Here is a 25,186-nt window from a genome sequence, read left to right as displayed (position 1 = left end):
ACATTCATTCAAAGGGAACAGAGAGACAGAAGGAAGCTGACTTTGAGGGACAATATAAAGCAAATAAGGCAACCAAAAAGTGAGAGTACAAGTGCAGGGCCAGAAATGTCATCACTTGGAGTGAAACCATATTATAATATTTTACAGAGAAAAAATACTTTAGACCTGTGTGCAATAATACCTCTGGGGTTGAATGTTTATGTTTCATATACTCCATGATTTGAGTATCACTGGGAATGTAGGTGTGCTTTTCAATATATTTTAGTCAAACTTCTTAGGATTTATTTTTAGAAGAAAGAAAAACAGTAGGCTTCTCAAACATTTCTTTAAAATAATTGTCACTGACCAGTATTTTCTACCCATTCAGAATTCTTACTGAAATTTCATAAGCAATTGTGCTAAAATTTTAAAGGCCTCAAACTTAATATGAAGAATATTGAATAGAAATCAGACAAGAATAGAGCATTTTAAGAAACATACACTACATTTTAAAGAAAGTGCTTGCTCTATTTTTTCTTCCCTATATTACTTATTATCATAAGATTTGGTCTTATAGAAAATACTATTAAACACTATAGAAAATATGGAAGTACTGACTACCCTCCATACCTTTCTCTCCTTGTTATAAAAAGAGAACCCTAGCTGGTTGGAGTTTAATGGAAACCTGCTCTTGATTTGAGCCCTGTATTAACCTGTTGCTGGTCCTTGGTGGCAGAGGAATGTGTTGCCTACCAAGGGGAGTGGCAGCCTGGATCTGCTGATTTAACAAGGTTTGGTTTTGTTAGAAGGACCACGAACTGCAGACCTATGGCTCTTGTTGGCACGTCACAGTTCCAGTAACACTGTCAAAAGTTTTGCAATGTTTGTACTTTCCCAACTCTTTAAAGCAAGCAGATTCAAAATATTAACTTGCTTACGAAGAGGAAAAAAAAGGAAAAGGATAGTTGTTATCTATCCTGAAAATGGAGAAAAACTTGCAAGCATATACCAAATATCATCCAGAAGGCAGTAACTGCACATAGATTAGTTATTTTTACATGGTAGTTTTTATTTAATGTCATACATTGAAACCAAGGGAGCAGAATACTGATTATGTGAAATTATGTAGAAATGAAAGCAAATCAGTTTGAGCTATTTAGAATCCAGCTTATGGTTAGTTTTTTATTATCCTGATGTTATTTTTAGAATGAGGGATCACTAAAGAGAGATTATTGCATATGTTATTTGCAGCTCATCAGCAAAAAAACTTGCCTAGGTAAGTAAATTCCTGTAATTTACATCTGTGTAATATTCTGCATTCTGCAGTGAATTGTCACACTCTTCTGCAGCCCAATTCTGGTAATTTAAATTGTATTTGAAATAACTGAGTCACACTGGAGGAGGAATCAGGTAACAGTGGCAAGCAGGAGACTCAAAGCATGAAAGACTGTTTCCTAACAGATACATTTATGAAGAGTCAACAACAAAATGTTGACTGTAAATTTAAATTCCATTATGCCCTTTCTTGTTTGCCTTTTGCTCAACAAAATGCTTTTTTCTGAGTGGAGTTCAGCTTGTTTTGACTCATAAGAGAGCAGTGCTGATAGAGAGGTTTATTCAGCCTCTTGTATCCACTTTGCTGCTGCTCTGGGAATTGGTGAGGTGTCAGCACCATGGGGTAGGAAGAACTTGGGCTCTCCAAGGGAAGTATAACTGTGTCTATTGGGTTTGGGTCAGGAGCAGCCTGGTGCCCTGTGGCTGGGGTGGTGGCAGGAGATGCCTTTTAGGAATTTTGGTTCCTCTTGTATAGTAAGTAAAGCAAGAAAAGCTCCTCTCACATCTATGTGGCAAAGGGATGATTAGCCTAATTTAAATGTTCAAGCATTAAAAGTGAATGAAAATATCTGCTGTGGAGATAAGCCCAGTAAATGTGAAGCCATCAGCACCTGCAGAGTCTGGTGCAGTGCTGGACACCCCATGCCCCGGCAGATCCCTGGGCTGACCTGACCTGCTGCTGTGGAGCTGGAGAAGAAACCCCTGGCAAGCCCAGAACCAAAGCAGAGAGGTGAAAGCCACAACTCAGAGCCTAAAATGGGCACTGCCAGGAAACAGGAAAATGTAAACCCCACGCTTTCTTGCTGCTCCACACTTCCAGTCATTGTATTGCAACATCCATGTGCAAAAGAGAAACAAAATTTTTTAAGCGCTAATGTTTTATTTAACCTAGAGCTTTTAGTTTTTTTCTTTCCCCCAAAGCCTTGAAGCATTAAAGAAATAAAAATCTAAACCAGAAAGAAATATACTACCCCATGAAGTTGCTTAATAATCTGTCTCAAATATTATGTGGTGTGCTAGTTATACCATTTTCAGATTGGTGGGGTTTGTTCAGGTAATAGTTTTTTTCCTATGATTATTTTTTAGTTATTATTATGAAGGTTAATTCTTTTTTCTTTCAGGACTTCTAAATGAGGCTACACAAGCATTTCAGATGAAATAGTTTGCAACAGCTGCTTTTGTTGGATTTTTTTAGGCATCTGGTAGGAACATGAAGGTTGCAGTAATTGCTGTAAATAAATTTTAAATCTAAAAAAGTAGCTGACAGTCCCAGTCAGGGAAGCACAGAACAGGAAAAAAAGGAAATACGCAGGAATAGGAGATGATATTATCATGTTCATATTCCTGTGACCTGTGTGAACACTTTATAAAAGGGTATTTCTGTTCTAGATTAGCATTCATTATGTTTGAAAGTATAATTTTTTATATATTCCTAGCTACAAATATCTGCCACCTTACAAAGGCAACCTGAAAACTTCAATAACTGAAGAGATACAACAGAAGTGTTTATATGTTTTTTTAAGCCTGTAAAGATATTTTTATATTTATAAAAAAAAATACTGAAGTATTGCCATCAAAAACAAAAGGTGTAACTTTGCTGGAAGGATGTACATCAGTGACACTTTTTCATGCACAAAGCTGTGGAAAGGCTTCCAAGAGCTTGCAGATACAAACCTTAGACACGTACACAGGATTCTGCATTGTCATCCTCACTCTTACATTTGTCTTGTTTAATGCTTATGACACATCTGTGATGTGGATGTAACTAGCCTATGTCCTGCCTTATTTAGCAACTGCATGTGCCACAGGGTTGAGAGTAGAATTGCCACTAGAATAAATACAGGCTGCCTGCTAAGCTGGCACCTTCCTTTACAGAAAAAAAATTTGCACTTTTTTGATTTAAAGGTTTGTTTTGGTTATTTTTGATTGTGGGGTTTGTTGGGTTTTTTCCCTGATAGTACTATTTTACTCAGGATTAATTCCTATTCCAGAAATATCCATTGATGCAGGGAACTTTTGAATTAAAGCAAACAGCTGAAAGATGTTCTTAGCCTTTTGGAATACAAGAAATGTCTTTACCATTAAAGATTAAAGGGTTGTGTTTAGTCATCAGCTGTAATCAAGAATCTGCCTAAGGACTGGAGTCAGGTTTTGTATTTGTAAGGCTGAAGAAGCCCCACTGGAACTCATGGTACAGGCATAACTTAAACCCAGAAACTTTCATCTCTCACGGATTTGCAGGGACTATTTGCAAGTATCTATTAAATTCTATAGTTTCCTGCATAAAGTGCTTAGAAAACAGGCAGGATCCAATGAGTTAATCACCTGGAAGGGTTACACCAGCCCTGTTCTGCATTTCCTACTTGGCTCAGAAGAACCACAGACAGTAATTTCCTTATGATCCATAATATTATTCCACAGCAGAAAAACAAGGCTACTTTCAAATATAAAACTACTGAAAGTGGAATCTCCTGCTATCACACACACACAAGAAAGAAAGACTGAGTATACCAACCCTTTGCCATGCTGACAGTTGCATCAACCAATTTGCATTTTTCACTGCAATCTCCCAGTGACTTGTCATCAGAAGCCAAGTGACATTCCACACAGCTCCTGTGGAAAATAATTCAGCAGCTCATCAATCTCTGCCTGCCACAAAGTAACAACACAAAAGCCAGCATGTGTGCATCTGCATTTTAAAAAGCAGCTAAATAAAGGTCTTCTGCTATGGATACAGCAATTCTCAGGAATATGATAGATACTGCCACCAAAAACCTCCTAACAAAACCAAACAAAAAAACCTCAGCTGAATAAAGGTATTATGGATAAGCTCTGTCTTGTCCTCTATTCCCTCCCAGTTGTTAGCTACCAGACAGAACCTCAGGCAACATTATTCATGTAGGTTACTTGTGGTTACTCCCATGTAACATTCATCTTCAAAAATTAAAAATATAAATATTCTGAACACTAAATACCAGCTGAAGGAATTCCTATCAGATGAACAATATCTGAAATTGACTTCAAAGGGACCAAGCTGAAGCACCTACTATGAGTCTGCCTTTGTTGCAAGTCTACTGAATAATGCATTAAAACATCTTTCAGGTGTCTCAATAGTTGTCTCTTGAATATGATTACTTGTCTCAGAAATTACTTATATCCTAATTATACTAATGAAACTTACAGGAAAATTATTTTCTTATTCAGTGGTGGAATGATTAAAATACTATTTAAAAACAGAGACTAGACTTATTCCTTTAGAAATCTCCCTGTAAATTCAGTGAGAATTTTAATAAATCCAGGGTTTATTAATGGAAAATAAAGCAACAAACAGAATTCATATATGAACATTTCTGATGGAAAATGTTTTTGCTGATTTTTCACACATAGCTTCAGCCAAATTGAGTGGCTGAGGCTCTGAGAAGCAGCCTGAAGGACTGACTTCATTAAAAAATTAAAAAAAAAAAAAAAGAAGGAAATGAGAGGAGAAGAAAAAGGAAGGGGAAAAGGGAAAAGGAAAAAGGAAGATGAGAACTACAACAAAACATAAAAAAAAGACCTGGCTATCTCCTGTTACACTGAGTTACGTATATCCATGGGAATAAGCTGAGGCTCCTGAGTTTATCTTCAGAGGATGGAGGTGACCTTATCCTCTGCTCTGGAAATGGTGAATAGTAAAAGTGAGTGTGTAATGGGATAGCCTCTATCTCATGGAGATAAATTCAGTGTTGGTGGTGGTTTTGTCATATTCACCATGTTTCTCATGCTATACTCTCTTTCTCAGCTGCCTTGCCATTGATCTCCATCCCCTCTGACCTGGTCTTTCAGCTCTTTCAGCTACCCTACCCAGGCATTCCCAGTGTTCTGTCTCTTTTGGCTTTTTGTGCCTTGCGTTTCAGCAAGGGAAGACACTGAAACAGAAAGAAAAGATCCAATGCTGCATACAATATACATGTTTAAACAGGTTAATGTAATGCCTATCATGTAACTTTATATTTCTTATTCTTTGCCAAACTGGGCAGAGCAAAGCAGCAGCATTGTCCTTTTTGTTTAGAGCAGTTGCATGCAGAAATTCTCTTTGAACATACTGAGAGGCTCAGTTTTCCTAAGGCAGATTTAGCACTAACAGAAAGAGATCGATGAATTAATCACATCATAGAATAGCTTTTCATTCAGATACACTGCAGACTGCAATGATAGGTATGAAAATACAGTGCTACAGAAAAATGAGTCTCAACTCTGAATAAGGAGACAGGACATCGTCATGAACCATACAACCTGAACTGCTCAGCACTCAGAAAGCAAAGCCAGGGTCATTAATAATGTGTGTTCTGTGAAGCCTAACCCAACTCCTAGCTTAAATTTCTGCTGAAGACTGCTCCGTTTGGACTGTAGCCCTACAAGAGCCATGTAATACAAGCATGAGCAATGGTGTACTTTGAGTGCTAGAATGGTCATCTTCACAACCTGAGGATTTTTGGTTGTTCTTCCTGTCATGCACCACAGAAGACACCTTCCACCACAGCAGGAGAGCTGCCTAAATTGCGTATGCTCAGTGGACAGAAGACATTTCACCATTTACAATCAATTTGTCATCCACTTATACATCACATACAGCTACCCACTTACTCATTCTCAGACTATTGTCTAGTTTACTATACTTATACCTCTTTAATTTACCCAAGCTTAACTGAATTTGGACTATGAATTTTTGAATATATGAAGCTTGAGTGGACAACATGACCTTATTCATTAATATGTATGAGACTCGTAATACAAATATGAAATTTTTCTGTGAGGCCATATAAGTGCTAGATAAGGCCACCACTCTGATTAGTTGTACAGCCAGGGACAGCAGTGGAAGTGTAAAGTTTTACCCGTGCTGCTTGAAGTTGACTGAATTGTTTTACATAAAGTCCTTTTGTACAAGAGTAATGCTCATGAATGGTTGATATATGCATTGTGACTACCCACCTCAAAGTACAAAGAAGCACTTGGGTTCTCGTCTGCAAATCCAGTTTACAGACATGGCAGTAAACACACTCCTAGGGCAGTATAGGAAATAGATAACCGGATGATACAAACACCAGAGGTTTAAAGGCAGCACATTACCGTCTGGAACTGCAGGGGTCACCGCAGAGAGGGCATTTTTCACACATTTGGCCCGAAGCCCCCGGATGGGTGCAAGCACATGTCCCACAGATGCATTCACCTCTCCCACTGCAGAGTGTCCCATCCTCAGCGATGCAGCTGCTGGTATCAGTTGTGCAATTACAGTATTCACCAGTCCATCCACTGTGGCACTTGCATTCCCCACAGTCACAGTCACCATTGCCTGGAAAAACATTCATTATACTTCAAATCAGTCACCGATAATTCAAAAATAATCTGAAGGGATGCTCTTTAAAAATATTCTCTTTAACAGAAAATATTTTGTTCTGTCCAGCTCTGCTTCCAAACATCTTCCTTTCTCTCTCAGAATCTGCAGTTTTAAGTCAGAGGATCAGATTTTTGCCTAGACTGGCTGTGAGCCAGAGCAGCTCCATTCTCTTTACTGGAGTCCTCTGCGCAGATTTTGTCTCCTGGCAGCGCGCGACTTAATTTCTAAATACTTCCGATTTATAATGGCATAGCCGAAACTATTTTAAGCCTAAAGACCTTTCACGCCTAGTAACTCTTCATACGGAATTGCCCGCGACTGAACATGCGACGAAGACACAAAGCCCGCAGCTGAGGGCGAGCCCACGGACGGAGGGCCCGTACCTGCGCACTGGAGGCCTCTGTGCCGGGGGCAGGAGAAGTCATTGCACTCGCAGCGGGGCCCGTAGACCTTTCCGTAGGGGGACGGGTGGCACAGGCAGCGGCCGCAGTAGCAGTCGCCTCTCCCGCTGCAGGAGCTGTGCTCGGCCGGGCCCCTGCAGGAGCTGGCGCCGAGGGCGCTCTCGTGGCACTCGCAGCGCGGCCCCACGTACCCGGGGCTGCACACGCACACGCCGCACTCCAGCGAGCCTTGCCCTTGGCTGCACTGCGGGCTCCTCTCCTCGGCCTCCGCCTGACAGCTGCAGCTGCAGAGCGGATGAATTTCCATCTCCAGCACGTCACTGAGCCCCACGGGTTTTATCTTGATAAGCCTTCTGGTTTTTTCACAAGAAGAGACGCTGACGGTCACGTTGAAAGAGACCTGGAAGAGAGAATTGGGCTGCTGGGAGCACAGGGAGCTCTGCAGGGTGCTCAGAAGTGCATGCAGAGGACACAGCGAGAGGGTCATAGATACTGCCTGCTTTTTGACTTGTTTGGAGGAAGATCCTTTAAAAAAGAGCAAACTCTGCCTTGGTGTCCTAAATGACATGAACTTCATGTCTTTTGAGAATAGGCTCTTCACTTACCGTATCTCCCACTTTCACATGAGAGCATTTCCTCTGATGTGGAAAAAAGGTCCCATTGTTACAGATGGCCGTGAAGGAGAGATTGAGCCCTTCCGTCTCTCCCAGGATCTCCAGTTCAACCTCAGACCTCAGCTCCTTCAAGGAAAGAAGCGTGAGATAAACGGAGTGATAACACTGTCACACTTGTGCTGCTACTGCTCCCCGTCTGTGTAACGTGGACTGTAATTTATCCTGACTTACACAGGAGCACTCTCGTGCTTAGGCACTTCACAGAACCCTCTGTTGTAAGAAAAATGGGGAATAAGCAAAATGAAGCAAATGCCGACAGACTCAGTTTTCAGTGGAAAGCAATAGTGGTATCGCTTTAATATCTGCCATCACAGGGCTTGTTTCCTGCCTTTCCAGGAGAACAAACTCAGTATTTTATTAAATCACCTTTCCTAACTCTGCTGACTGATGCAGGTTTTTCTTTTCAGTCTGGACTTTCTGAGGAGTGGATCTGTTTTCCTGATTGCATTGCTAGGTCTGGGCTTTTCCTGATTAGCCAAACTGTGTCAATATTGCTCCCTCCCTTCCTTTCTTCTCACAATGGAAATTCCTGCTTCATGAGCTGTCTGTGCTATTTTAACCTGTATTCAACAACATCCCCATTACTTAAATCAATTTGTTCAATCAAACTTTCATTCTGTAAGTCACAAATCGTCTTTCTAAAATTGCTTATACTAGGCATCTGTATTTTAAGTCTTTAAAAATTTTTATTGCGACTTTGCTTACACAACCTTAATCCAAAGCCTATCACAGGCCATGGGGAAATTCCCTATGACTTCATTAGTCTGTGGATTCAGTAAATGGAAATTTTTCAAAAGTACCTGAGCAGCTGCTGAGAAAACACCTCACTGACCACTGACTTGACTTTGTGCTCAAGGAAGTTTAATTGCTTCCAAAATACCCCCTGCCCTTCAATCAGAGCACAGAGAACTTGCTGACCTTACTTCAGTGAATCATTCCACTTAAGGTAGTAGGATGACTCACTGGAGTAAAGGTCTGGTGGGGTAAATCAAAGTAAAAATAAAATAGGTATAAACCTGCATAGACAACTCCCTGTCCTATGAACATGTTCTGGATTCCTAGGAAATTTGTATTAGGGTGGTAAAATTGTGCTCTGAGCATCAGGTTTGTAATGTTGGTGGCTTTGGTAGCTTTGGATATGTCCAAATTTCCATTTCCATTTGATTTGGAGGTAGATGCTCGTGTTGCTATTGAAACAATCCAGAGTTGTCAATAATAATTTGTTTGCCATAGCTGGACTCTCCCAAAAGGACCCAAACCAGCAAATGTCCAGGTAAAGCTGTGACTTGACTGAGGGCATGTGCTTGTGTTACAGGAGGTATCACCAGTATCTCTCTTCCCTCTTCCACAAACTGCAAAATTACAAGGCACAGAGTACAACTGTGAGAGAAAATTAAATGCTGCTGAACACCAAATTGTAATACTTTGAATTCTGGGGTCTGTATTGTGTGTATTGCACATTTGAATGTGCCTTGCTATTGTGAGAGATCAATTTGTGCATCTGACAGCACTGAAAATGAACACAGACTGTGATAAATTTGAGAATTTTAGATCCTAACATCTGTGAGCATTTCTAATGGTATTTTAAAACTACTAAAACTAAAGCTGTCTGGCCATAGTTTGAGGACAAATAGCAGACAGTTAATAGAAAACAGTGGCTTTAAGCCATTCACAGAGAAACATTTGTGGTTCAAAAAATTTTCTGAATGGAACAACAGACAGAGAAGTGCTAAATAGTTGTGCCCTTGTGTTACCTGTCCTTTCTAATACATTATTTATTTGCTCTCATTTTTGTGTAAGTGTAAGGATTAAAAACTAGAAAAAAAGGGTAATTTTTCCTGAAATTTTAAATTCTTGGAATGGCTTTAATCAAATGACCTGCTATCTGTCACAAAGCATTTTAGCCTTGAGCACTGCAACACAAAGTTCTGCAGAATTCAATGCTAAACAAAGCAGGCAGAAATATGCTTACAGTAGAAAATGAACCATACTTGGAAAGAACATGAGAACTCCTTGCAACAAATATTTTGACAGCTCAGATTTTCTTAACTTGCTTACTTCCTCTCTGAAGCTTTTATATGGCAACACATGGTGAATGGCATTAGCAAACCTTGTGTTTGCACAGCAAGTAAACACTCAAAACCACTTTAAAAGTGTTAAAAGATTTAGCCTAACTCTACTCTCAGGGGGCAAAAAATTGTTTATTCCTTTTCTTGTGACTGAAGAAGAAGAGACACAGAACACTGAATTACACTTCTGAGAATATAGTGAGAAGTTTCTAACAAAAGTAGCATTAGTTCTGTTTTGCATGCAATTTTCAACTGTGGGTCTCCTGTAATTTTATTCTTCACAGCAGAAAAAAATTCAGATACCTTTATTCCTGTCAAATAAAGTGTTTTAGTGCTTCCTGCTTGGAAGATTTTCAATCACAAAACAATAAGATTGTTAACCTTTAAGGTTAAGTGTAATAAAACGGACTTTGGGAAATTTTAAGTGTGACATGTTGCTACTTGCACACTTGTTACATCTTGAAAGAGCTGTGGGATTTTAAGAACGTACGTGCAGCTCTGGTGCGTGGTCCAGACATGCTGTGCCTGGATGAAGTTGTGACAAGTCATGGCCCAAAGGCAGGAGCACCCTTCCTGCAGTCACCTCCCTGCCACTCCTGCAGTGCAGCAAGCGCAGAGCTTGGAGCTCCCTCAAAACCATGGAACAGATGAAAACAGGATCAGCCAAAACAGCTCAAGAGCTGCATCGTGGCCACCACTGCCAGCTCTGGCACCTGCTCTGCTCAAAGCATGCAAAAAGCAGCTAAAAAGCCAACAGAACCAGGAGGCCGAGGACAAGGCAGAGGACAGAACTGTGCCTTTGTGTAAACCTTAGTGTGCCCTGTAGTGTGTACTGTAAGCTCTTGTGGGCTGCACATCTCAGGGGGCACTCATGAGAGTCAGGGAGGGGAAAGAGACGGTCAGATAAAGTTACCAAGGGGATAGAGAGGCCAAGGAGAGACTTAAAAGACTGGGACTCTAACCTGGAGAGAAAACTAAGGGTGTGGAAGGTGTCTCAGTGACACAATATAATGAAATTATGAAGACACAAAAATAAGGTGAATGCAGAGCTGTTATTCACCAAACCCTACAACTCGGGAACTAAAGTGCACTCAGTGAAAATTCAAAGCATAAGAAGTAGTTTGAAATAGGAATAAGAAAACTGTGCCTCGACACAGTGCAACTGAACCCCTTCTTGTCATAGAAGGGAACAGAGGCTAAAAAAATCAGCAGGTTCAAAAAGGAGAGTAGGGAAAAAAGCATAGGCCACAGGATCGTAAGGAGATGCTAAGGAGAAGAGGCAAGGATTCACTCTTCACATATTTAATATTCCAGTGAGGCAACATTCCCCACCTATGTTACAGCAAAAGCACCAGGACACAGGACTGGGACAACTTTTTTGTGTTTTTCCATTACTTACTGACAACAAAATGGTATTTTAGCTGTTAAATATAGGAACCTGTGTCTATACATTTGACTGCCAGCTTGAAGAGGTTCTGATAGGAACCAGATGTGACTAGCAGCAGGTTGGAATCTAGAAATTAAATTCTGTTGCCACTCAAAGTTTAGCAATAACTTTGCTCATAAGAAAACTTCCTCATCTTTATTTATTACAGTTTTTACACTCTGAAGGTAAAGCCTGATGTTCTCTCCTTACATAATTTTTTCATAATATGGAGAATCTCGTGGTATTTTGCATTTCATTTTAAAAAGTCACTATTCAGGAATTGCATTGCCTTCATTGCTTTTATAAGACCTAGAAAAAAATTTTTCCTTCCTATCACAAAGACCAAAGTAATTTTGGCACAGTGATGGCTATCCTTTTCAGTTGATAGAAGGAAGAGCAGAAAAAAAAAAAAGGCAAGGAAAGAAAGAGAAGCTATTTGCAAAGAGTTATTTGTCATTGTAGACAACTGGTAGAGCAGGTTTTTAATAAAAAGGGACTGAGACGGAACAGAGAAATCTGTGGAATATCAGCATATTTGTAAATTAATGTATCGGTGCAAAAATCTGTACAACTGCCTAAAAACATTCCTCTGACAGAAGAGAACTAGGAACCCAGGATGTGTTTTACAAACAAAGCTGTGAAGAGCAGCACTGTGTTTATGTTCCTGACATCATTACCGTATATCTTTGTATTAAACAAACCCATTCAGGTCCTGGCATTACCTAAAGAAACCCATGTTGGTTCCTCTGTTCCTCTTTTTAAAAACCTCAGAACAGCCTCACAGAGGCAGCATCAAATTACTAAAGCAGAGAAGAGCACTGAGTGCAGAACAGTGTTTTCCCCTCCAGATATTCCAGCAAAGCAATTGTTTGTCTGCTCTGGTGGCAGCTACCAACAGAGAGAGAGCTGAGCCCCTGTTGAGATATGGAACTGAGAGACCTGGATATTAAAGAAGGCTTAAGAGTAGGTGTAAAACTGAGGAATGTGAAGAAGGCAATGCAGATGGCACACTGATTTAAATTCAGCATTCCAGCAGAACTATGGATTGACAGGTTATAGGAACTTTGTTTCTGGGCTTACTTAATCCTCAGAGTGAACACTTCTCCTGTTAAGGTCAGCACTTAACATTAAAAATGATGTAATCGGTTCATAAATGGAATCAAAGACACTTATTTTTACCGAACTGCAAACCAATGGCAAACATGTAAACATGAAGGAAGAAACTGCATCGTAACCATCTTACCTGATATGCAGCAATGATCAACTGGAGAATATTTCCAGAATCCTTCTGTAGTCGTCCAACAGTAGCTCCAGGAATAAGCTTTGCATAATTCTGGAAATATTAAAAAATTAATTTAAAGCACAACAAAGTCTAAGTGACAAGGAGCTACCATCTAAAAAGAACTCAAACCCAAAGAAAGAAAGAAAAAAGAAAAAAAACACACCCCAAACAAACAAACAACCCCCAAACCAAACCAGCAAAAAACCAAAAACCAACCATAAAAAAGGAGCTAACAACAAAACCAAGTACATTGAAGCCAACTGAAATAAATGACAATGAAATTTTCAAGGATTCTTTTACAGTCTCCATTACACATGTCTTAATGAAAAAGTCAGATGGAGAAGAGCTGGTTTCATTTAAAATTCATTGAACATATATTGTTAAATCACCTCTGTGTGATTGGAAGTTTGATACTATAGTATTCGTCAAGCTCTAATTTTTCAAATTTAGAGGGAAGATATATTTTATCAACAGTTGTATTTCTCTTTAATGAAAGTATCCAGAAAGAGATTCAGCTGCTCTAGTGTTGTTGAACTGCTCAAGAGTCTTGGACCCTATATTCAGCAACTGCAGTCACTTTTTTATCTTTGCACATGTATCTCAGTCCTCTGCGGCTCTGATGGATTGTATGTGGAATTTCTGTGTGTAATACAGTGTCAGTTTAGCAGTTTATTTCAGTGATAAGTTTTCTTTTCTTTTTGCATTGAGTTGCACTGTGACACTAACATGATATCTGACAACTAGATTTTAAATACAGTGAATTAAACTTCGTCTTGCCTGATTGTTAACTACATGAACTTCCCTTGCTTTAACCAATGCCTTTGAAAAACAATGTGTTCATTATTTTAAAAAAGCATTGTAACACTAGTTTTTCTTTACACATAGTCATATTAATGCTGATATTTTAAATAAAAGAAAAATATCCAGAGAACTATTAATAAACATGTGTAATTTAATACTCTTATATCCTTCTTATCCTTCGTATCTCCAAAAGCTCTGTTATTACTTTATGTATTATGTATGGAATAGTTAGCATTCATTAGATTTCTAGTGCTATTGTAAATCAGTGGGATTAACTGCATTTTATGTTACAGCTGGCGACTTTGCATTCCTTTTGAGTCAAATTTCCATTTAACTCCTCCTGTGATCAGTGCCCTCTCAAGGATTCTTGGAATATTGAAACTCTTGGTTCATACATGTGGACCTTCTGAGAAAAAAGATGACAAATTTAATTTGGAATTTAAAATACAGTCCCCTTTAATCTGTGGTATGCATAACAAGCAGCAGGGATATGCTGCTCTGAACACTTTGGTTGATCTCTCCTCTATGAACAAAAATTTTCTGCATGGTGATACAAGGATGGAGTTTCAAAGCCGAGGCCAAGTGTGTGTCTCCAGTCCATTGGTTAAACTACACCTCTTAGCAAATATTTCTGTTCAGCCATTGCCAAGGTGAGCCAGATGAATGCTTTTGGGGTGCGACTATTGCAAAACATCCAAAGGATATCAAGGAATTTAGGCCTTTGGCAAATATTCATTAAAAGGTGAACTGCCATTTTATAGGGATACTCTGATTTGTGTAAAAGAAATTTGACAATTATATATTTGAGCTCAGTGGGGTTGTGTCTATATTTTAGCAGTGTAGATGATAGAAGAACTTTCATGATAAATAGTGTGCCATGCCAAATATACAAAAATAATTTGAAATTTTGTATGAGTGTAGAGACTAGAGTATTTTTAGTTCAATTTTCAGCAGTGCAATGTGGCCTGAAACCTTATTTCTCCTGTGATATAAAAAGAAATTATTCATACAAAAAAGAATATTTTTTGTTTCAAAAGAAATGCTATTTAGTCAGGACTAAAGATGGAGTCTTTCCCTTGTCTAAATTTTTGTTACGTTTTTAAAGAATTCTACTTGAAAACAAATATCAGCAATAGTAACAACTGCTTAATGAAAGCTTAGAGTCTGGTGTTTTCTTGCTGCTGCTTTGGCAAGACTCAGCTGAAACTAATGATGCCACAAGTTAAACCTACATTAATATATTATAAAATACTGTTGATGGTTCACGGTTTCTTTAAATCCTTTTAAATATAATCTCAAATTATTCGGGCTCAGTGTAAAGAATTTTCTCTCTTCTCTCGCATCAGACTTAAATGACCTCTTGAGATTACTGTGCAGGAGGTATTTTAGGTGCCTGGAAGGTTCAAAAGCAACAGCAACTTTGTTACAAGCACGAGTGTTCTGTGCTTGTGCCACCCCTAATATTTTGTTAGATAATAATACACATGTAAGTGGATAAACTGAAAATTCAGTTGAAGAGGATCAAGAATATTACATGGCTGAATTATTTTTTGCTAAATTGTTGAGGATTATACAGAGCTAGAAATACAAAATATATATTTGACAGTCTGAACACTGCACTTAAGACTAATGGAATCTATCAAGTCTATTTGAAGAAGTGCTTTCAAAGTCCTCACAGTAATTTTAATGTAAGTTTGTCCCTTAGAACTTAATTATAAATAGCAATAGTCAGTATTGGTATCTGATGTAATTAGAAGCTGAATTCAAGTAGATTTGAGATGAGATATTTGGGGAGAGTCTTTCCACCTCAAAGGACAAATGGAATGTTCTTTTGAGGGAGACTACAGAATCTCCACCTCTAAAGCTTTTCAAGAGAAGTGAAACACCAAAACTTTTAGAGTTCTCTGCCACCACTTCCAGGCTACTTGAGCAAGGGCCTTACCACAAGAATAATTTTCATTGTTTTGCTGTTTTTTTACACTCTTAAGCATATATACTAGTTATTTATATTTATATTACAAATTTGCATCACAGAGATGAAAACATGGCAATATTTATTTCCCTGTTTGCACATCCTACATAGACACTCAAAAGGTAATTGTTGTCTGGAAAAGCTGCACTGTGACACCTGTGTATGATTTTTGTAGTTGCTTTGACTGATTTTCCACATCACCTACAGGACAAAAAGCAGACCATAACAAATGCAGCTCTCCATATTAGTGAAAGAAAGCAGTATTAAAAGAAAAAATCAGCAGATTGATTATATTCAGTGGGATTACTATACACCCTATAAGATAGAAGGTAGTTGTACTTTATTTTTTCTAACAAAGTAACAAGAGTAAACCATTCCCTAGCTGGGTTAACCATAATTTGTATTTTGTGTTAGCTATAAGCCATTGTTTAGTGTTCCCCATTACCAAAGGGGCCCTCTTGGTAACTTTACTGATATAAGACACAGGGATACTGAAATAGAAACATCTTGGTAAGAGTGCTGGTGGCCACCAGCAATTTCCAAGGTAACATACAGTTCCATCAGCAAGAAAAATATTTCTTTGGACAAAAAAAAAAAAAAAAAAAAAAAAAAAAAAAGGTCGGTAAATCAAACAGGTATTTCCAAACTACCTTCCCAGAACAGCCTTATTCATGAAGCACTTATTTCAAAGAAGCATCTATAAGGAAAAAAATATTTTACCTGTCATTAGCTGGATCTCTATTCAGGAATTGTTGAAGACACTGCATTTGTAAGTGATCAAATTCTACTGTTATCAATCTAAATTTTCATGATCCAGCTCAGTATTCAATACTGAGTCTTCAAAAAATCAAGACAGTCACTGCTTCAAGACACAAGAGTGTTCCTTCCCTTGTCAAGGCTGTAATCTGAGAATCAGTTTATGCAATTTGTGACTCTTGTCACTTTTGTCAAACAGCTGAAGCATCAGTCTTACTCAAAACCACTCCACCCCTGAAATCAGTTGCAGAAGTACTGGAGGGTCTTCCCTGGGTTACACAGAGGACAGAAACAGAAAACCATCCTATTGGTGACTAACTCAAGGACTCAGCTGCTCTCTCTTTTTCCCTAGTCTTTCTTTCCTATTTTCCATGTGGTGATCACAGTAGAGGAGCACCTCTCCTCATTCCTGTATTTCCAGTGTTAACACAGAATGCTTTGCAAAGGCTTCTCCTTCAGAAAGCTGGTCTTGTTGTATCAGCAGGATCATTTTTACTGGCTTCCTCTCAACCAACCTGAATAAATTTGGACAAACAATTTCTCTCTGCTCGTCCTCTTTCATACAGCTAAGCAGCCAAGCTTAGGCTGCTAAACCCTTTATTACCCATGATGAACTCTTATCTAGAATTTCTTTTAGTGTTTGAAGATTTTTTCTCAGGACTAGGGCTGGACAGAATAAAGTAAGAATCGAAAGAAAATAAAGAAAAATGAAAAAGAAAAAAAATTTCCCATCAATAAGGAAAGCAAGATTTCAGAGCTGAGCATGTAGATAGCTGCATGTTTTGGACATATTCTTATTTTATAAAATAAAAGGTTCAGCTCTCCTCTAGACTTATAAAATACAAAAGGCTAATCACAATGATTATACTGAATAGTTTAGCAATGCATAGTTTGTCAATCATTGACTTAAAGGATTAGTTTGATTCAATTTTAAATCTGATTTTAAAATTACCTTAGAACACCAATATCAGTACATGAAGATGCTCTTAAGCAGAAGAGCTTTCCTCTGACATACAATTTCCTAATTATTTTTATCACATAAATATCTTGTAGAATTCAGTCTAGTACTAGAATTACAGTCTTAGTACTAGAACTACTGTATCAGCTGCAAAAAAAGGTGAACTTTAAAACAAACATTGTCAAATTGAACATTTCAGTTTGCTCACCTCATATATGTGAACTTGCTCATTTGTTACAGCAAAAATTAATAGAACATTGTTTTGCACGAGTTTGTCAATTAATTGTCCAATTGTGGGATACTCCTGCAAACAAACAAAAGAGAAGCACATTAATCTCTTTCTCATGTGCCTTCAGTTCCTGTCTCCCATGAAAGACATATTCAAGTGATCATAATGAGCACTTTGTGTAGTATAAACTTTAATTAGGAATACATGGATACAAAATAAAATGTAGCACATATGATTTCCTCACGTAGTTTTTAAGGAAACCCCTCTGTGAAAAGTACAGAATGAGATTTCATAGTGGGGACTTTGGCTCAGTATCATCTGTGTTATAGATACATATTTAATTGAAAGAAAAACACTGCACCAGAGAAATTGAATATTTGTCAAATACAAGAGTGTTTGTCCTGCAATGAACACCATCGTGTATATATTTGATATTTTTGAACACTGAATTTTAAGCTGGTAAGTTCTTGTACAGGAACAGTGTCCAGCAAATTCCTAAACTGGTCCTGAATTCACACCCTTTCAAGGAACATAATTAATGCAAATCTTGCCTTCCCTGCAAAAGGAAATACTATTTAGTTTAATTCCATGGCCTTTCCTGTTGTAAAAATCATATTTGTTCTTTCTTTTTTCTTATTTATAATCTATTCTAATTCCATACAAACACACTGTTCTCTCTTTACTGAGACATGTAGTTACAAATAAAATAGATTGCATGAAATATCTGTATTGCCAAGCTTTTACACATTTCAGTGCTAAAGTGTAACTCACTAATTTTCTAAATTATTTGTGTTAGTCTTTAAATTTCCAGAATGTGAGAGTGTATAAAATTTGTAGGTAATTACCAGAACAGTTGACATGGAATATTCATTATTGTGGTCCAAATGACAGTTCCCATCATTAGGAATAACAATCCCTGCCAATTTACTGTCCATCCCAAAATGGGAATCAGCATCACTCACAAACACCAGCAAATGTAGAGAATCATTCCTCCATCCAATTTTTTCCTGTCATTTAAAACACATCAGTTTAGCAAGATATATTGCATCACAATACAGAAAAACAGCAAAATATTTGGAAAACAGCATCTCAAAATAAAAGAATAGCATCATTCTCAAGGAAGTATCAAAGACAACACATCTCCTAAGAGATGATGTTCATTCCATTGTCTTTGGCTGACATTTTGTTTCCCCATCCCTGTGTTTAATAACATGGGTTGGCCAAGTTCATGTCAATCTGCTTACTACTCTAAACATAGTTAATAAAAAAAAATTAAACAGAAAAACAGACCCAGTAATTATTCCCATATTTGGGCTTATTTGTCCCTGGCAATTAAAAGGAAACTTAGACTAAAATATTGCAATATGCATGTTTTACTTGTGCAGCCAAAAGTATTTTCACACAAATTTAATGAGGCTCTTGGTTTGTGTTAAAAATTTTTGAAAAATAATCTGTCACTTTGAAATACTAGCATATAATACTGGAAGAGATAATATATAGAATAATACTATACCTAGAAGTTTCAATTACCTTGCAAACAGCTGCCTGCATAATTGCATCAAATCCTCCCTCTGGAGTGTCTATATTAGCAGAAATTCTCTGTCCTTTCACAATTTCATTGAATTTTTCAGCATCATTTGTTAGTGGCAAAACATTTTTATATCCAAAGGTTGGTAAGCACTCGTATGGTACACTTCTGCACGAAAAGGGAGAAAACTTATGGATAATAGAGAGTGAAAAATTACTGTAATGGCTACTTCAGAGGCCTGCCTGGATTGGTTTTGGCCTCCCATCTCTTGTCTGTGCCTGAGAAGATTTAGTGAAAAAGCTAAGATAATTAAAGAGCATTCAATGACTTGGGCAATGGAAAAAATCTGCATAAAAGCTGGGAAATGCCTCCTAGAGCAGAGTAATTCAGCCAGTTACTGAGGTGCAGCCCTTGCCATGTCCCCTGCTGTGCCTTGATCTCATATTTGGAAGCCTGTTGGGATCTGTAGCTCCTTTATGGCATTCAGAGACAACCACCAAGGTGCAGAGCCCAGCTCCTCCTCTCCTGGTTCGCCAAGGGCTAGGGCAGCCAAGGGCTTGGAGAATGCTAGGCCTTGGAGGTGGAAAAAAAGCAGGAGAAGAGCATTGATAGATAAATGAAGCTGGTATTCTGTGCTGGGTTTGAGTTTAGTATAATTAGTAAAATTCCTTTATATATATATTCTAGAAAATGAAAGAAATTAAAGAAAAAATACAAAACTATATACTACATACCTTTTTGTTAACGTATTTAGCACATTTTTAACTAGTAGCAAAAGCTAAAAAGCAGATTCCCTCCCAGATTCCTCTATCCTAGTAATATAAGGCTCAACATAATTATGATCAGAAGGTGAAACTAAAAGCACCAAATCTTGTTCCACAATCTGACTCATTTACAGCTGGAAGAGGGGAGAGTTTCCAGTGAAGCTGCTGAAATTAATTTTAGCCTAAATATTATGACAGTGTTGGCATGCAAACAGATGTTGGGACTTTCCCTGCCTACCTGCAAGGGTTGTTTATTTCTGCAGCCGTAGTTTTGATAAATGGTGAAACTGGTTTTTCAACAAAAGATCCAAACCCCAGTCTAAAGTTGCTTGTCAGTTTTGACATCTCTTTGGAAAGAGTTGAACCCAGCTCTTTGATTGTGTTCAGATCATCATCCATAGAAGCTGAAAGATCCATGAGGTAGTAGAGATCAATTGGATAATCTTCAGTCTGGCGAACCTTGATCTGTATTGTTTCTTCATGTCCTATTAATGTCAGGGGAAAGTGGGATATATATCAGCATTTCTGTGCAGAAAACGTGAGCAATGCCGATTTCTTCATAAACTTCTGGATGGTGAGAATTACCTGGTATTTTAAACCACCAGTAGCATTAACAAAAAAACTTCAAAAATTATCTGTCAGCAAAGAAAATCTCAAATAAGGGTCCGAAAAATTAAAAGTAGTTCTAATGTTTGGGGGTTTTTAAACAGTTCTTCAGGGTTGCCATAAGCACAGAATTAAAACTGATTGCTATAATTTGAAAAAAAATTGAAAACATCCCTTCAGCAGTATGCAGCTTTAGAAAATTTAGATATGAAGCAAAATAAAACTAGAGGGAGCACTTTGGGGTCCTACCATATCCTTTAAAAATTTAAAGAAAGTCAAAGTGTGCACAGAGATTTGATTCTCAGTTCCAACAATATGACCTGACCTAACTGGTTGTCTCCTACTGGTTTTTATTCCAAATTTTCTTCAGGAAAAACTCACATCTGAAGGACCCCAAGGTAGTTCTGGAATGCTACCATAAATGTCACTGGTACCTTGTAAACCCTCAAAGCAAGATTTTATGCTGCCTCTGAGATTCTCTGTTTGCCAGACCAGCAGGGGAGAGGCACAGGAGCTCGGCTGGGGAGGAGCCAGGAGCTTTCATTCTCTCCCTGCCACATCACTGGCAGGAGAAGAGAAGATTAAAAATATATACCCTTACTTTTATGATGTACCCAGCACTTCTGAAAATATTCTGAACTCAGCTGAACCTAGTTTTCATGTGATGAGTCAACAGAATTTTGGACTCAACACAGGTTTTCATCTTTATTCTGTCAAGACAATTTTTAGATTGTGGACTCCAAGAAGCTTCAGCTCATCACACTGTCTGAAATAAACCTATGAACTGTGACTTACCTGGTCGCAGCCTCAGAGTTAATTTTTGAGGAGAAATCTGTGTGACATCAGAACTCTTCCTGTGGGATGATGCAGTTAGGGGATCATTCCTGTGAATTTCTACTTCTGAAGTGGGAAACTCAATCAAATTCAACTGGCATCCTTTGGACAAAAGATTTTCCAGGGTATCACACCTCCCATGAATTCCAGACAAGTCTGTGTAATTCTAATGCAGACGCGAGAAAGAAGGGATGAGTTAAATATTTTTAATGACTAGCCACCAGCACCTGCCAGACAAAACGTCAGTCCAATGCAGGCAATGGAAACAAAAGTGCAAGTTTGTGCAAACTAGTGCAGAACTAGATATAGGTGGCACAGAAACCCAAATTTGCCCTTCATGGGTCATGTCACACAGGTGTATAATTAATGTAACTTACACCGACTTTTATCCTGGGAGAAACTGCTCTATTGTTGGGGAATGGGAATTGTGCCACTCACTGCATTTGGCTTCTCACAGTAATGGGGATGATTACACAAAGCCCTTCTGAGACACTGGTTTTTCTAACACAGAACTATGTCACAAATTCACTCCTAGACAGTTTTGAACTGCTGATTGAAACATGTCATTTAATAAAAGAAGAGGTCTTGCTGGTAATAAACTCCTGGACGATTTGTGACAAGCTGATTGTAGGTACCCAGTGTTTACTGGTTCTTTTTTTCTGACCTACACTTTCTATTCAGCTCTCATTTAATTTGTTCACTGAAGCAGGCATCAAGTTCTTGTTCCTCTGCCTGGTGCTTCACAATGACTACAGCCTGCCCCATGGTTCCTCAGCACTTCTCAGCATCCCCACCACCTAAATTTGGCCCTGCATGCTCCTTGACCTTCTCCCAGCCAGAGGAAATCACATACCTACAGATATCAATTGGATATCTCACAGTATATTTTCATTAGTCAATTCAAAGCATTGATATGAATTCCTTTCCACAGCACTGCTCCAGGGTAGGGACTAACCTCACATAGTGGTGAAGTTAATGGTTACTTTTACTGTGCCTTATTACCATTTCCCAGAGCTATGTCTGGAGTTAAGATTCTCAAAATCAGTCAGCTCTCTCCTGGAAACTGCTCTGGGCTGCTAGCCCTTTTGACCAAAACCTGGGCAATGCCTGGCAGAATCATCTCTGAAACATTCAATTCCTGGCTGATGGTCATAGGCCCATACCATGCATCTGCTCTTTTCTCCTAGGGCAAGCAACTCACAGATCAGACATTATCACACAAATATTCTCTCAATTCACTGAACTCACTGAAAAGCTTTCCATGCAAAACAAAACAAATGTACTTTAAACCTATTAAAACCAGAACTATGACCCTTTTTTCCACCAAAAATTAACCTTCATGCCTGAAAATTGTTAGGGGTCTTACATATTTTGGTGGAAAGAGAGTTGAGGCTGTTCTCCAGACTGAACCTGATGCCTTCACTCAGACACTCTCACCCACTGCTTCTTGAATACAGCACACATAAATTACATGTACCATTATAAACCTTTCTCAAGGAGATCCATATTGTCTCTTTAGTTACACAGTTTGTAACTTTCCAAAATGTGTGAAGAAACAACCTCATATTTCAAATAGAATTACAAAGTGTGCTCTTATCCTACAGAAAACAGTGGATTCTTTGGAGGTGCTTTTGCTTGCTCTGACGCTAAAGCTCCTAGGTCTTTTGCACCCTTGATGTGCTGTTTTCTGACAAAGAAATGAATGAACTTGTGAACAAAGAAGAAAAATCATACTACAGTGAAGTTTTCAATAGTTCTACAGTTTTGGTGGTTTTTTTGTTTTGTTTTGGTTTTTGTTTTTGTTTGTTTGTTTGTTTTTGTTTTGTTTTGTTTTTGTTTGGGGGTTTTCTAAATCAATAAATTATACTGGGCTTTTTTTTTCCCCCCTGAAAATACATGGCAGTAGTCAAAATTATGTGCTCCAATTTCAACAAAATACTATTTTATAGTACAAATATAAAAACTACTGCAAACACACTGATATGGGGTCTTTTTAACCTCTGTGGTAACATATTTTGCAAATGGCAAAAGATAAATTTTTAGAATTTATTTTTGAACATCCAGGTTTTTTTTCTGAGTAATTTCATAAGGAGTCCCATGCTAAGTGTTATTTTGCTGTACACAAAACCAGTAAAAACTGTTAGCAGCAAAGATGCAATCCAGAAACTAAAATGAAAAAACCTTGTTTCTCTAGTATTTCTGTGAAGTTTTTAGTTGCAATAGCTGACTATCTTGTTAATGCTAATGAACTAAGAGCTAGAATATTTACTGTGAAGTGGGAAGATATTATTTAGCATTATTTATAAGAGAAAGTTTTAAAAGCAGAGATGTAAAGTCACCTGCCCAGGGTTGCATTGAACATCTGAAACTAAGGTATGGGAAAAAAATCCAGATATATTTTTAAAGTGCAATGTTTTAGCCAAAACACATCTATATCATGAGAATTATAAAGCCAACATTATTGACATACTTAAAATCAACCACAGATTAATCATTTCTATATGGAAGTTTTACAATTGCAAACTTTTACACTGTTGATACCTGTAAACTTTCTGTTTACACTGTCTGGCTTGGCACATAATCTGTAAAATACAGTCTGGCCTCTGACTTTGTGTCTGGTGCTTCATCATCAGTGCTGGGGGTGAGCCAACCCTCAGGCTGATGATCTGAGACCCTCTAATAACACTTCTGTTTCTGCCTTAAGATTTGGAAGGTTGATGGTTTTGTGGGGGTTTCTTTTCAACAATCAAACAAACAAACATCCAAACAATCCACTATGAATAACAGATCACGCAGAGTAGATTAAATTCCACTTCTGATCCCCAGGAAGACTTCAATAAGTGCTGCATGCATTACAAAACCATGGGCTGACCCAATTAAGTCAATACTTCATCACTCTGAGTGACTACAAAGACTTCAACTCTTACTTTGAAAATTTTTTTTATCACTCTACCTCTTGCAAACACCAAGCGCAGTGTGGTCCGGAAAGCAAACAATCTTCACAAGTCACTGCACTTTCCTGAGAACAGGTCCCTGAATTTAAATCCAAGAAGATAAAAGGCTGTTAATAATATGCTTAATAATTCACTATATGAAGAAACTTGTCATTTAGAGAATGTGGGTGGTGAAAAATGCACACATTTAGCAATATTTAGGATTACTGAAAAAAATTCTCCTTAACGATAGTTCTATTGGTAAAATATTAACTCTCCAATAAAGATTAAAACCTCAGAATTGCTGGCAATTAACATACCTCCTTTTGCGTGCTTTATGGGTGGCATTCACATAGAACATGTTCATTTGTTCCCTCCAGTGCACCTGATAGAATGTTACATGTATTTCTGGTATGGTGTAGGTAAGTAATTTCTGACATAGCCAGGAATATTAAAAGAACAGATTTATGCTCAGTCTGTATGCTTAAAATTGCTTCGCTCAGCTCTGTAGATACTTGATATGATTTTTATCCATTGTGTAACTACCAGAGAAACACTCAGTCATTTCTATAATATGAAAGATTCTTAGCAGATCAAATTGTGATTAGGGAAAACAAAATTGCTTGAATATCTGTCTGTCTCTTTCAAACCTGTTGTGCCATGTAATGACAACCAAATTGTAGATGAATTGGCAATGCAGCCCTACAGCAGTCTGTAAAAAAAAAAGTCATTAAATAGGAAGGAAAAATTAAATACAGAAGACAGAAAGCTATTTCTTGTCAACTTCATGCAAGAAACAATGCAAAATGGTTTTGAAATGGATCTCCCTGCCCCTGAGCCTTACCTTGTACATAGTTATTTCTTTGCAGAAATAGGAAACAGAGGCAAAGCAATTCAATCCCCATTCGTTTTCAGTGCTGGCTGCATGACAAAAAAATATTGGCTTGTTAATTATCATCTGTGTAAAGGTAGAATGTTGTAAAAACCATGCATTCCTGGAGGGTATGTTTTCAGATGTCACCTACACCGGATTGCGAGGAAACTTCAACCTCAGCGGGACAGACCATGAACAAAAGTGAAAACAAGGGCTACCTGGGCAGGTAAAGAGGACAAGCTGTGCACACAGTAACGTGAACATGGTTATCACTTCCTTGTTTTCCTGGACTCCTTATAAGGCATACGGGGAAAATTTATTCAGGTGAAGATTTCTGTCAGTCCCAGTCACTCTGGGTCCTAGAGCAACCCAGCCAACAGACCGTGTA

The 25,186-nt window shown here is 38.1% G+C and overlaps 1 protein-coding gene across 1 annotated transcript in view; it reads right to left on the bottom strand.

Annotated features, from left to right (window-relative positions):
- ITGB6 (integrin subunit beta 6) overlaps window positions 1-24,829 on the bottom strand; it is a 29,866-nt gene extending 5,037 nt beyond the window's left edge. Inside the window, 12 exon segments of the mRNA XM_066322901.1 lie at window positions 3,830-3,927; window positions 6,424-6,646; window positions 7,075-7,492; window positions 7,698-7,832; window positions 12,505-12,594; window positions 17,239-17,334; window positions 18,105-18,266; window positions 18,790-18,955; window positions 19,790-20,036; window positions 20,953-21,157; window positions 23,945-24,024; window positions 24,769-24,829. Of these exon segments, the coding sequence (XP_066178998.1) occupies window positions 3,830-3,927; window positions 6,424-6,646; window positions 7,075-7,492; window positions 7,698-7,832; window positions 12,505-12,594; window positions 17,239-17,334; window positions 18,105-18,266; window positions 18,790-18,955; window positions 19,790-20,036; window positions 20,953-21,157; window positions 23,945-24,024; window positions 24,769-24,829 (1,981 nt within the window).
- Between the last annotated feature and the right edge of the window lie 357 nt (window positions 24,830-25,186).

This window comes from Sylvia atricapilla, chromosome 7 (assembly GCF_009819655.1).
Source record: "Sylvia atricapilla isolate bSylAtr1 chromosome 7, bSylAtr1.pri, whole genome shotgun sequence".
Lineage (NCBI taxonomy): Eukaryota > Metazoa > Chordata > Aves > Passeriformes > Sylviidae > Sylvia > Sylvia atricapilla.
Note: the sequence above shows the minus strand (reverse complement) of the source record. Positions and strands in the feature narration are given on the sequence as shown.